At 58.2% G+C, this 13130-nt stretch overlaps 2 protein-coding genes across 4 annotated transcripts; both read left to right on the forward strand.

Moving 5' to 3' along the window:
- The first annotated feature begins 193 nt into the window (after positions 1-193).
- PCGF1 (polycomb group ring finger 1) lies at positions 194-2928 on the forward strand. 3 transcript variants are annotated; one of them, XM_082642977.1, is made up of 9 exons: positions 199-751; positions 1171-1276; positions 1434-1586; positions 1741-1812; positions 1938-2043; positions 2247-2280; positions 2379-2465; positions 2597-2677; positions 2781-2928. In XM_082642977.1, the coding sequence occupies exons 1-9, from the start codon at positions 659-661 to the stop codon at positions 2826-2828; spliced, it is 780 nt and encodes a 259-aa protein (XP_082499103.1). In that variant the 5' UTR covers positions 199-658; the 3' UTR covers positions 2829-2928. The 3 variants fall into 3 exon arrangements, with proteins under 3 accessions (XP_082499102.1, XP_082499103.1, XP_082499104.1); XM_082642978.1 differs by lacking the exon at positions 199-751 and adding an exon at positions 897-1067; XM_082642976.1 differs by lacking the exon at positions 2781-2928 and having other exon boundaries at positions 194-751; positions 2597-2773.
- A 5672-nt stretch (positions 2929-8600) lies between these two features.
- Positions 8601-10221, forward strand: LBX2 (ladybird homeobox 2; the record flags this gene model as incomplete). The annotated part of the gene is made up of 2 exons (XM_082642417.1): positions 8601-8805; positions 9836-10221. The coding sequence occupies 2 exons, from the start codon at positions 8601-8603 to the stop codon at positions 10219-10221; spliced, it is 591 nt and encodes a 196-aa protein (XP_082498543.1).
- Between the last annotated feature and the right edge of the window lie 2909 nt (positions 10222-13130).

Genomic DNA, 13130 nt, shown 5'->3' on the forward strand with positions numbered 1-13130 from the left:
TGTCCCAGGCCTCCGCAGGCGCCGATGATTGAATCATCATCATTAACCAGGGCCTGCTCCCCCATCCTCGGCGGCAGGGGGGAGTGTGGGGGCGGGGGTACGATCACTACCACGTCCCTGGGGGTCCCTCCTTCCCTTCCACCCTCTACGAGATTCCGCAAAGCTCCGAGAAACCCCCGCTGTGGAGCCGGGACAAGGCCCACCATCGGGATGAAGCTCCGTAATGCGGACGAGTCAGCCGCGGAGGGCGACACAAGTAGAGGGCCCTGGAGGGGCTTCTTTAGCAGGGACATCATCACAGGAGATCGACGACCCTGAGCGGTGGCGGGAGGAGACCGCCGGGCCTTTGGGAGTTGAAGGCGGCCGTCTTTTGCAGGCTCCAAAAGTTAGTCCCGAGGTCGTGTAGGGTCTATTATGATGATTACTACAGGAGCTCAAAGAGATAGGACCCCTTCCCAGGCACCCCCCGACTCCCTAATTACAGATTGAGGAGGGGGAGGGGCCAGTGGGGCTCAGGTGAGCACACGGGGAGAAAGGGACATGGGCGGGGCCTTACAGAGGGTCAGCGAATCCGAAAAGACCTAAGCCTTCGTTGCGAGGCGACAAGTCCCGCCCCGCAGGCGGCACCGGAAGTGGCCGGCCGGGATCAGCCTTTAAGATGGCGTCTCCTCAGGGGGGCCAGATTGCGATCGCGATGAGGCTTCGGAACCAGCTCCAGTCAGTGTACAAGATGGACCCGCTACGGAACGAGGTGCAAGGGCGGCAAGGTTACCACTGTGGTCGGCTAGCGGTGCGAACTGCGGCCGGCTACAGGACGGGCGGTGGCTGGCCGGGCGCCAGTGCGCCTGCGCAGAGACAGGGTGCCCAATGCGCCTGCGCGATTGCGGTCGGGTTGCCAAACTCCAGGCTAGGACGCCTGCGCATTGTGCCGCTCCCGCTTTGTAGTCTCCCTTGGGAAAGGAAGGTGGGGCGAGTTGGCTTGGAGGGAGACCCCGCTGTGCGCGGAGCCCTCTGCTGGGCGGAGGGAGAGTGTCAATCCCCGGGAGCTAATCGGCTGACGGCGCAGGGTGCGGTGTTGGCCTTGGGGTCTGATGAGAGGCGACTTCCAAGTTGTGAAGGCACATGGGTTGGGGTTGGGAGAGTGGTCGTTGACGGAGGGTGTGTCCGCAGGAGGAGGTCCGAGTAAAGATCAAAGACTTGAATGAGCACATCGTCTGTTGCCTGTGCGCAGGGTACTTCGTGGATGCCACCACCATAACAGAGTGTCTTCATACGTGTGAGTGCCCAGGACCCTGGCTCTTTCTTCCAGGCCCCACTTCCCACTAAGCCGGCTGCCAGCCTCTAGGCTGCTTGCCCCAACCACCCAGGCGACCCACCCAGCCCATGAACCCGATTTCCAGAGGGCCCGAGAGTTTGCTTTTCTCTTCTTGCAGTCTGCAAGAGTTGTATTGTGAAGTACCTCCAAACCAGCAAGTACTGCCCCATGTGCAACATCAAGATCCACGAGACACAGCCACTGCTCAACCTCAAACTGGACCGGGTCATGCAGGACATCGTGTACAAGCTAGTGCCAGGCTTGCAAGACAGTGAGTAACCAACCTGACTTTGAGGGGCCTCTAGAGGACTGATGCTGGGTGACAGCTTGAGATGACAAGGGCTTTGGGAAAGAGGTTGACAGCTAGAGGGACAAAGAATGAGGGAGGGCTTATATTTGACTTCCTGTACGCCACTCCCTTCTAGGTGAAGAGAAACGGATCCGAGAATTCTACCAGTCCCGAGGCTTGGACCGGGTCACCCAGCCCAGCGGGGAAGGTATGTCTCTTGGTAGCAGGAGGGTAAGGGAAAACCCCCAGAGCGTTCCTCCTGCCCAGCTTTGCTCCCCGGGGAAAAGGCGTCTGGAACCTGGGCCACTCTTCTCATCACTCTGTCTTTCTCAGAGCCAGCCCTGAGCAACCTTGGCCTCCCCTTCAGCAGCTTCGACCACTCAAAAGCCCACTACTATCGCTATGATGAGCAGCTGAGCCTATGCCTGGAGCGGCTGAGGTGAAGGACAGGTCATGGGCTATCTGAAGTGACAGTGACAATGACCCAGAGGCAGGGAGGGGCTCAGGGAGAGGGCGAGCAGTAAGGGAGTGTCTGTTCACTTGAAGAGAGTATATCATGGCTCTGGGCAGGGGACGGCGGGGGGGGGGGGGGGGGGGGGGAGGAGACAGAGCTCCCTAACCTGTGTCTGTTTCCCCTCCCAGTTCTGGCAAAGACAAGAATAAAAGCGTCCTGCAGGTGAGAGGGGCTGAGGGGAGGGCCTCTTTAAGGAGACTCACCTCCCCATGGCCCTTCCCTCACACACCTGTTCTCTTCCTTGCCCTCCCCACCCCCAGAACAAATACGTCCGATGTTCTGTTAGAGCTGAAGTTCGCCATCTCCGGAGGGTTCTCTGTCACCGCTTGATGCTAAATCCCCAGCATGTGAGTATCCCATAGTAAGTTTTTTTGGGCGGGTGGCTAAGAAAGGAGGAACAGGGTATAGGGTAGACCAGGGTAGTTCTTGACCTGTGCAAGAGGATAGTTCTTAAAACTGTGCCCCATCTCCCTCCTAGGTGCAGCTCCTTTTTGACAATGAAGTTCTCCCTGATCACATGACCATGAAGCAGATATGGCTCTCCCGCTGGTTCGGCAAGGTGAGCCAGTGCCCAGGCAGCCTCCAGGGCAGGGGCAGGCCGAGGGGGCCTCTTGGGTAAGAATGTTCCCACTGACCACTTCTTCCCTTGGTTCTCTCCTCAGCCATCCCCTTTGCTCTTACAATACAGTGTGAAAGAGAAGAGGAGGTAGGGGCCAAGCCCCCACCTATCCCTCGGCCCTTCCCGCCCCAGATATTTATGTGAAATTAACCTTGGCTTTATTTTTTGAAATAAAAACTTTTAAAAAAGCATCTTTTTCCCTTTTTTCCTGCCACACACTCATGCTTTGTCCTGTGTCCTGCTTCCCTCTTGAGTTTCATCAGGAAGGAGGGCCTCTCTATGTTGGTGTTCCCTCAGTGAATTGCCAGAGGAAAGCCGTAGAGGACCCTACATAGGTAAAACTCTGAAGGTGACCTAAGTGAAGCCAGGCCATTCATAGCAGCTCTTTTTGGTGAAGGGACGGGGAGCTCTCGCCGTCCTTGAATGTTGCCACATGTAATGCAGGCCTGAGTTGGAGGTATCCTCATTCAATAGTGGTGAGAATGGGGCTAGGGTTTGACAGTGGCCAGTGCAGGACTGAAGAAGAGTGACATTTGAAAGAAAATACAAAGAATTGCACTATGGGAGGAGCCTTAAAAAAATCGGGATGCAAGAACACATGGGGATAGTCACAGCTGGAAACCTCGCTGTCCACAGGAGATTCAGTGGGCCTTCAGGTACCTGGGCTAGGTGAAGCCAGGGTGTGGAGAGGGTAGTTGAAAAGAGGGAACTGGTGCTCAGAAGAGGCACTTTTTAGGAACAAGAGGGAAGCAACAAGGCGAGAACTCCACTGAGTAATTCAACAAGCACTCCTTGTCTGTTTGAGCCAGACAGTAACAGAGGAGGGGACTGGAGGCCAAAGCAAGGAGTTCCTGAAGGAAGCTAATGGGCTGCTGTGGAATCTGAGACAAACTGGATGGCATAGGCAGCATAAATGTTAAACCTGATTTTAAAGCGTGAATCTGGCGCTGGCCAGTCTGACTCCATGAATTCAAGGGGCCTATTGGGTATAGCTTGTGAGGGCTGAAGGTGCCTGAGCTTCCCCAGATGGAGCTTGGGTGGCAGAGGGCCCAGGGGAGGGCCATAGTGAAGGTGGCCTGAACTGGCTGAAAGAGCCAGAGGCTCAGGGGCAAAAACCTGAGCTCGCTCCCAGGGCACAGTAGGCGTGGGCTTCCCTCCCCATGGATGAAGCTTGTAGGCCAAGAGGAAGGCACATGTGGAGACACTGCAGACAGCAAGGCAGAGCCCTTGGTGAACTCGGGGCACGCAGCAGGGACCAGCGTAGGGACACTGCAGGGCCACCGGCCCAGGCCCAGTGCCTTCCTGGCACCACCTCCAAGGTTCCCGAGCCTCACATGTTTCAGGCCTCAGGCCTGGAACGCGCCCACCCCCCCCCCACCGCCCCCACCAGCTGTCCTTGAAAGCCTCAGTGTCACCTCCTCCAGAAAACCTTCCCTCAGCCAGAATCGGGGCTTCCTTCAGTGTCTTTGGCCTGCCTCTATAGCAGCATATATCTGGAGGGTTTTGATGAATTATATCTATCCCAGGGTTCCCCATTCTCTTCACCCTGAATTTAAGCTTGGGTACTCCCAGGCCACTCAAGTACGCAGCACTTAGACTGTTCTCAAGGCATTTGTGTGTGAAAGGGCATTTCCGGGGGCGGGGGCGCGCGGTAGTGGAGGTAAGGAGAAAGGAAACGCCCCTGCAGAGCAGTCCAGTAGGGGCTTGGCGGCAGCTTGACATCTAGCAGGCCCGGTCAGAAGATAAGGCTGCTGGAGACGGGAGACCTGAGAACCGAGCCTCGGGATGAGGCCTTTGATGACACATGCCTTGCGGCCAAGAAGCAGCGGAAGGTGCTCAGGCCTGGATCTGGGTTGGAGCGGCTCCCCGCCTCGCCCCCAGCTCAGTGGAGCCTTTTTCTGTGTGTCTGTCAGCCGGGGTGGCAGTGGTGGCGGTAGCTGCCGTGCGTCTCCCGAAGTGGCCGATGCAGACCAGCTGCGGGCGACCGCGCCGTTCTCCCTCCATCTGTGGGTCCATTACTTCCCTCCCTGGCCTGCCCCACGCAGATCCTGACCCTCGGGGTCACTCGGGTCTCGATCTGCGCCACAGCGGGCAAATCAAGCCCACGGTTCTCTTGGGCTTGGCGACCTAGAACGCCCGCGCTGCGCTCCGAGAAGCGGCCGCAAGGCCTTCCCAGCACGCAGCCCTCCCTCAGGCGCGCGGGACCTCGCGGGGCGCCCGGGTGGAGGCGTCGGTCCTCACCTGCAGGGCCAAGCTCGCCCTTGCCCCCGATGCCCTTTCTCACCAAACCCCTTTCATGGTCCACACTCACCTGAGGGAGGGGCACCAAGATTTGCCCTGGCCTTTGGCACGGAGGAGGACCGTCTCTCTCAGCCTGGCCGGTCTCTCCCAGGACTTGGGGGTGGGCGGGGGTGAGGAGAGAGGGAAAAGGGACTTCCCTGCAACAAGGAGGCCCAAGGGGTACACCAGTGTAGGGGTGTGGGGGAGTGTCTGAGCGTCCCGCCGCTCCCCCACCCCAGCCTGCACACCCCTGCTTGGAGGCAGTTGCGCAGAGCTTTTTGTGAGCCAGCGTAAAGACCTGAAAGAACTCACAGACCTGAGGCCCTAGAGGTGAGGAAACTAAAATTTATGTCTGAATCGGTTATATCTGCATTAACGTTTTCTGAAAGAGAAAACCATCCCAGAAATGTGTGAGATGTATGGACTCCCCACCCCAGCTCCTCTGCCTGGAGTTTCTTCTCTAAAATGCCCACTTCCCTCTCACTCTGGTTAAGGGATTTCCCCTGGTGGGGGCGGGGGGAGCACAAGCACATCTCTTGGGACTGTCCTCGGCCGTCCACCAACCCAAGGAGGTTATTCTGAGGATTCCGCCCCCCTTTACACTCACAGAATTCAGAGAAATGCGTGGGGTGGAAAATCCAGGGGACTAAAGGTCATTTATTGAGCAGATATGGATGCCAAGAAGAGGGGTACATCTGGGGCAGGCCTGGGTAGAGGGATCTGCAAGCTGAGAGGCTGAGGAGGGCAAGGCGGGTCAGAGGTGCAGCGTCAGGGAATGAGAAATAAGATGGGGGTGATGAGGAAAGGGAATTGTGAAAGAGGGTGTTGCGGGTGGCTGAGAAGGCACCCTTAAGTGGGAATGGAGGTGCCTTCTGGAGGGAAAGTGAGAAAGGGGATCTCTGCTAGAGGAGTGAGCAGAGGACCCCCAAATGTCTGCAGGGACAATGGGGGGAGTCTGTTGCATAAGCGGGGGTGGCAGGCAGCAATGCAGGCTCACGTCTTTGGATGGCTCTGGGGAGGACCCAAGGCAGAGAGGGCTGGACCATGGGGGTGGGAGGTATGGTGGGAAGAGGTGCACTGGAGAGCAGCAGCGCTGCCAAGCTGGGGCTGGGAGAAGGCTGTGAGACAGCTAAGCGCCCCCCTCCTCCGCCCAGAACCCAGGTTTAATCTCTTCATCTCCCTCATTAATCATTCCCTTCCTCCTACCCCCCTCGGAGGATCTGGTTTCTCCCCAGCTCAGGTTCCAGGGGCTTTGCTGGGAAAAGTCCCCTCCTGTGGCCCCACAATTGTCTGGACAAGTCCCTGGCTGCTGAGATGACCTTAGCTGGGCTCTGCTGTAAGTGGCCTCTTCCATTTACTAGTCTCTCCTTCCCTCTCCTCCCCCAAACCCACATCTGGGGACTGCCCAACCCCATTGTCCAACCCCATTCCTAAGCCCGGTTGCAAGGGGGAAAATGTTGGAGAGACAGAGGGGAGGAAAGCAAAGGCCCTTCAGGAGAGCCCCACACCGACACACAGGAGTAATGACAGCAGAAGAGATGACATAAAAGCTACATAAGGAGATGCATGAGTGAAGGCTGGAGGGTCTGTTTGGTGACAGGCCTGGGACACAGGCTAGGCAGTTCCTGCAGCCTCCTGAGACCTTCTTTAACTGCAGATTAAGTGAACCCCCCAGGATGGTTCAGGGGGCTGAGGCCTCCAGCTAAGAGGATCTCTCCTGGCCCTCCTCCACCTGCCACCATTAATAACCAATTAACAAGGTCCTGGCATCTCAGCTTTCCACTGTCTGCTCTCTGATCCAACAGTGGCCCACTGGGCTGAGTTTATTGCTTAGGCTGCCTTGAAGGTACTATGTGAGTGTCTGTGTGAATCTTAGGGGATGGGGGGGGTGCCTTGGGAGGGAGCCCTTTACCAAGAACACCCTTTGTTGGGTGTGGGCTATGTCACTGCCTCAGGTTACATGAGGTTCCCTGCCCCCCATTATCAAAGTGTTTTCCTGTCCTTGTCAAGGGTCTTTGACCCGGGTGTCTTGGATCTCCCAAGCTCTGTTCAGGGCACCCCAACTGCAGGCTTTACTTGCCCCAGAGAACAGACAGGTGGACTCAGAGGATCACTGCACAAATGGTGGGAGGTACAGAAGTCTACAGAGAAGGTGACATAATGGACAATCCAGGAGGGACTGGTCCACTTCCTCATGGCACTGTTCGAAAAAAATAAGAAATCATAGCAGCGAGTCCCTTAGGAGTGGTGAGTTCCTCAGGAATGGTGGGGCTTCTCTGCCTCTGGGATGTGATACGTGAACAAAACCCTTGCCCTGTTGGGCCTCCACTGGTGAGCAGTGCTGTCCCAGAGCTGTCTTCTTCCTACAAAGGAGGGCTGTGGTATAAGCCCAGGGCTAGCTGTGGGAGAGAAGTGAGAAAGACAGAACCCAGATAAAATAGGAATGAATATCCCAGGTCTTAGAATTTGCCCCTGGGTTGGCAGGGGTTCTGTCCCAGGATCTGGTTGAGTAGATGAAGTCTGCGCTTCAAGTCGCTCTTCTATAGCCAGTGACCCTGATGCTCCTGGGCAGTGACCAGTGGCCGCCTCCACTGTTGTAGACGCCGCTGGGTGGTTTCTGGGCCTCTCCAGGCTGAAGGACCTCTACTCCAACGACAGGAGCTTAATAAGAAGACAAAGACAGACAGATCGACGAATAGATGGAAAGAAGCCTGAAGCCCAGGCTTCACTGGCAAAGACCCCTCCTGGGCGGTAACACTAGCTCTGGTTTGCTGGGTCCTCTCTCCTGAGGCCCAGGTCTCCGGCCCCTTCTCCATGTGTTTTGACTTCCTCAGGGCCTCTGAGCCCCAGCGGGACAGCCTTGGGTCCAGCCAGAGAGCCGGCAGAGTCCCCTCACCTGCATTTGCTTCCCCACGGCATCCCCAGCATTCCCGGTTACAGTCGCTCCGCCCGTCCAGGTCCTTCCAAGTTGCGAGTCCCCCAGCCCCCAGCACCGCGCTAATAACTTCCAGCCGCCCGACCTCTTTAAGAGCGTTCCGCAGGGATGCGGCGGAACGAGGGGCCAGGTCAGGAGACAGAGGTCCCTACTGGGTGAGGCTGCGTATCCTGCCACTGCCAGCTGTGCTCTCCCTTTTCGGAAGTTTGCGACTCCCCAGCCGCTGGGGCCAGGGAAAGCAATTTTATTGCCGACGAGTTCATGAGCCAGAGCTGCGGCTAGGCGGGGAGTCTGTGGTATACAGAATCTGGGGGCCGCCCAGGAAGGGTCCAGCCCGAGTGTGCACTGCGCCGCGTCCGGCAGCGCAGAGCAGCCCTGCGGCCCGGCCTGGCGGGTTGTTCCTCCGGTTTCTCTCCACACCTCCCCACCCTGTAGAAATACCGCTGCCGGGACGTCTACCAGCTCCAGACCCACCGCCGACCCGGCCGGGTTGGGGGGTGGGGGCGCAGGAGGAGGGGCACTCGAGGCTCGGGCCCAGCGCGGGGGGCGGGTCCGAGGCTGGGGGCCCAGATCGGGAGCCGCGCTGGGGCCCAGGCAGCTGCGGAGCCGAGCGCGGCGGGCGGCGGGACCGCCACAGCCCGGCTGGCCATGAGCTCGGGATCCGAGCCCCGGACACCCCGGACACCCTTCAGCATCGCAGACATCCTAGGCCCGCACATGGTTCCCCGAGGACCCTCTGCGTCGCAGCTTCCAGAGTCGAACCAAGGTCCCACGTCGCCGCTGTGCGCGCTGGAGGAGCTGACCAGTAAAGCTTTCCGCGTACTGGACGGGCACGCTCCGCAGCCCCCTGAAGGTACAGCGCCGGCGAGGCCGCTCACTGTGACTTGGCCTTCTCCCCATTTCTTTCCTCCAGGTTCCCGGTCTCGAACCTTCGTTCACCCTGGCCGCTACCCTAATCCGCACCCTGCCCTCAGCCCAAGTGCCGGGCCTTGCCTCTCCCTCCCCTCCCCTCCCCTCCGTCAGTTCCCAGGCTCCGCGCCCGCTCCTGGAGGCTGCCAGCGCCGAGGGGAAGGGCCAGTCCGTCGAGAACTGCGCGGGGCAATCGCGACAGAGAAAGGCCAGAGCGGAGACAAAGGGCCTGGCCCGGAGGCTGCAGATGAGCGCGCCAGGGCACGGGCGGCGCAGGAAGCGCGGGCAGGCGAGGCTCGGCCTCTCCGGTGACCGAGCTCCGCTCCAAGCCGCTCTCCTCTCGAGAGGGCGCAAGGAGCAGAAGTTCCTCGGAGCCTCAGGGGCCGCGGGACTCTGGACTCCGCCTCTCCTCGCCCTTTGCACCCCCACTCTCTCCCTTTTGGGCTCGAGGTGGGGGCGCCCGTGTCACCCAAACAGAATAAGCCGAGAGTGCCCGACACCCACGAGTCTAAAGAAGGGCACGGTGCAGGCTCTCTTACACTCGCCATTCCCGCTGGCTGCCCCTACTCTGACCATGGTCGGCCCCTGCCTCTGGTGCTGGCCCAGACCTGCAAGCCCGCTCCACCAGGGGCTCCGGACGGCCTCAAAGGCCCCGCCCTAGACCGCCTGACCGTGCACCAGTTCTCGGGCTTGTCCCGCCCTCCTCCCACTCCCCAGTCCCCGCAAGATACCCTCAGCCTCCTGCCTCCAGTACCCCAGTGGCCGGTTCCACTTTGTGCCCCACCCCCGGGCTGAAATACCACCCTCCCCCCTCGCAAAGTTCGGGAAGGGGCGGCGGTTCTGGCTCCCGTCCGTCTTTTCGCTCCGCACCAACGCCCCCCCCGCTGGCTTGACCCCACCCCCGCTTTTCCTCCCGGACCGAAGCCTGATTCCCGCAAGCTGGAAGAAGGCTGACCCCCGCCCTGTCCCCGCAGGCCGCGCGGACCCAGGCGCGCTGGGCCCTGGCCGGGCCGGCCGCAGACGGCGGAAGTCACGCACGGCGTTCACCGCGCAGCAGGTGCTGGAGCTGGAGCGGCGCTTTGTCTTCCAGAAGTACCTGGCACCGTCCGAGCGCGACGGGCTGGCGGCGAGGCTCGGCTTGGCCAACGCGCAGGTCGTCACGTGGTTCCAGAACCGGCGAGCCAAGCTCAAGCGCGACGTGGAGGAGCTGCGCGCCGACCTGGCCTCGCTGCGCTCGCTGTCCCCCGAAATCCAGTGCCGCCCCGCGCTGCCTGACGGCGCCCCAGGCCTCTGCCCTGGCCCCGCCCGGCCTGACTCTGGGTCCCAATTGTCAGATGAAGAGATACAGGTGGAAGATTGAAGGCAAAGCCATCTCCAGGGCTCTGGGGCCCAGGACTCCGCGCCTCCGCGTCCTGTCCGGGCTCCGGGGTAAAGGGAGGGTGTCGACCCGGGCCCCTTCGGCTCACAGTCCAGACGCCCACCTTTCCCAGTTGTTGAGAATAAAGTTGAGACTCCGCCGCAGCACGCCTCAATCCTGGCGCTCCCAGCAGTAAGAACAAAATCTGCTGATTATTGCGAAGATTCCGTGCTTGGCACCGTGCCGAGCGCTTTAAATCCGATGTTTCCTTTAACCCTCACGCAACCCTATAAGGTAGGTGATATAATTTTGCCCATTTTATAAAAGAACAACCCCTAGGTCAGGATGTGGACCCAGGCATCCAACCAGCTTTCAGAGCTGGTGCTTGTCAGCTTTATGCTCTGGAGACTGCGGGATGAGGGGAAGAGCACGGGACTCTGGTAGCTGCGGGCGCGTATGCCTCCTCTCCTGGCCGCCTTAGTTCCAGGTCTCCACCCGGCGTTTGATCAGCTGCCACCTGGGAGGCCTTGCACCTAACTAATAGACTGGCCCCAGAGTGACAGCGTCCTGCCTGACTCTCCTTTTTCCCCACCCTGAGGTCATTTGTTAATAGAGTCCTGACCCCCCTCCTCGCCCCCACAGAGAGAATCCTACGCTGAGACACAGGCAAAGTGATGAGCTCTGGGAGAGGGGACATACCCCTGCTTCTGGGACCTCCATCCCACCCCGCACTTGGGCGGAAAATGTCACCACCAGGATGATGGTGGTGGCGGGAGGGTGGGAAGGATTGGTCCTACTCGCTGCGGCAGAGCTTAGAGTAGCTGCTTGCAGGGTAGAGAGCCCAGCCCACCGCCTCCAGCAGACATTTCTGAGATTAATTTCTAACGCTGGTAATTAATCATCCTCCTGCATGTGATGGGGAGGGAAAAGGAACACTCCCCGTGATGCAGGTCTTCCCCCACGCCCGGTCATCCCTGTTCATCTTTAGGAGTCCCTCCTCAGCAGTCCTTCCTCCCTCCTCAGACCTTCCCATGCTCAGGTGCCACAGTCCCACTCTCAGGATGCCCTGGGAATAATCCAGCCAGCGCTGGGGGTGGGGGAGGGGTGTGTGTCAGCTAAGGCCTCAGCTGCAGGTAGAAGTCCCAGAAAAGGATATTTCAGGGAAGTGAACAAGGCTGGAAGGCAGAAAGGAACCTGGCATTTTCAGACACAGTTCCAAATGCTTTGCATGGACTAATCTTTACAATAAATCCCATGAGATGAGACTTTAATTTCATTTTAAGGATAAGGAGAATGAAATCACAGAAGCCCACGATCACGTCATGAAGCTTGTAAGTGGGGGCTGGCACTACTAACCGAAAGAAGTGTTCACAGAGCAGAGAGAGGGAAGCGCCAAAGGTAGGAATTTAGGCGCTGTGCTGTAGACGGAGCATGTCATGGCTCTTGGAGGCTTTAGGGGGGAGAGGTATAAGAGCAGTGTTTAGGGCACGCTCATCGGCTGCATGTGCAGGGTGCCTGGCACAGACCTGATGAAGGAGTGTAGCTCTGGCCACTGCAAAAAGTAAGAGCAGAGAGAACTCAGGGCCAGACTTGGAGTGGGAAGGAAGGTTGTTATGAAACAGGAATCAGTGTAATTTCTCCAGTGACCAAAGATTGGAGGAGTCAAAGACAACCTGGAAACCCTGGGCAACTGGAAGGAAAATGACATCATTGACAGGAACAGATACTGACTACTAGTACAGAGCTAAGAACCTGGCACCTATTATATCCAAACAGTATTCTTTGCACCTGTGTCGCCTCTACAGTACACATATGCGACACGCACGTACCTCCCCTGCTTCCTGTTCAGGGCTCCATCTGTATTCCCTTCATCCCCTCTAAAGACTGCCTCTCTGGAACCTTTAGATGGGGGTGACCAATTCACTCCTGTTCGCCCAGGGCTTTCCCAGTTTTACCACTGAAAGCTCTTGGAAATCCCTCAGTCCCAGGAAAACCAGGATGTTTGGTCATTCTGCTTTCCAGCCCTGGGGACTCAGAACTCAGGCTGCTGGGTCAGAACCCTACCAGTTAGCAGTGTGAGTGTGGGACAAAGTGGAGGCAAGGTGTCAGGAGTCCTATGGCTCTTGGGAAAGATTCAAGTCCAGGACAGTCTAAGAGGTACTGGGGCAGGGACATTTCTTTGAGGGGCTGGAAGAGCAAGGAGCAGCTCAGCCTGAAAGCAAAGATGCCATACAGTAGTGGTGGGTGGCTCTTCTTTGAGGGGCCAGGAGCCCTAGTGGAGTCCCCAAAGCATGTAAGTCCCACCTTCCTAGCCCCAGTCCAGAACAAGAGGGCCACACGAGCAGGCCTGCTATGGAGGCACTGTGATATAATCACCCCTTAAACAAACACAACTACCTCTCCCGAACCCCACCCCCCTGCCAGCCAGGCATGAGCAAAGAACTCCCAGGGCAAATAATTCCAGTCAGGAAGGTAGGATTCAGGCAAGTTAACTGGCTCTGAGCCGTAACCCTCTGCTACTCAGGGCCTCCTAAATTCTAGCCCAGTGCTACCACCTCTGATAATCAAGGCTTGGATAAACGAAACTCCAACCTGTCCCACCAAAATGGCCTCCTGGATGGGTGTCTCCTCCGCTAGGTCCTAGAGCTGAGCTTCCCAAACGTCAGGTGCCTCAGGATCACCGGGAGGGCTTATTGAAACACAAGCTGTTGGGCCCACTCTTTCAGTTTCTGATTTAGAAGAGGGGGCCTGAGGATTTGTATTTGTAAAAAATTCCCAGGTGACACTGATGCTGGGGGCCCAGGGACCACGCTTTGAGAACCACAGTCCCACGAACTCTGTACTTTGTGAAATAGGCAGCAATTCACTCACACGCCTCTTCCCAGTGTTGGAACCATGAATACGTAGGACAA

The sequence above is a fragment of the Mesoplodon mirus genome, assembly GCF_964341445.2.
Source record: "Mesoplodon mirus genome assembly, chromosome: 14".
NCBI lineage: Eukaryota > Metazoa > Chordata > Mammalia > Artiodactyla > Ziphiidae > Mesoplodon > Mesoplodon mirus.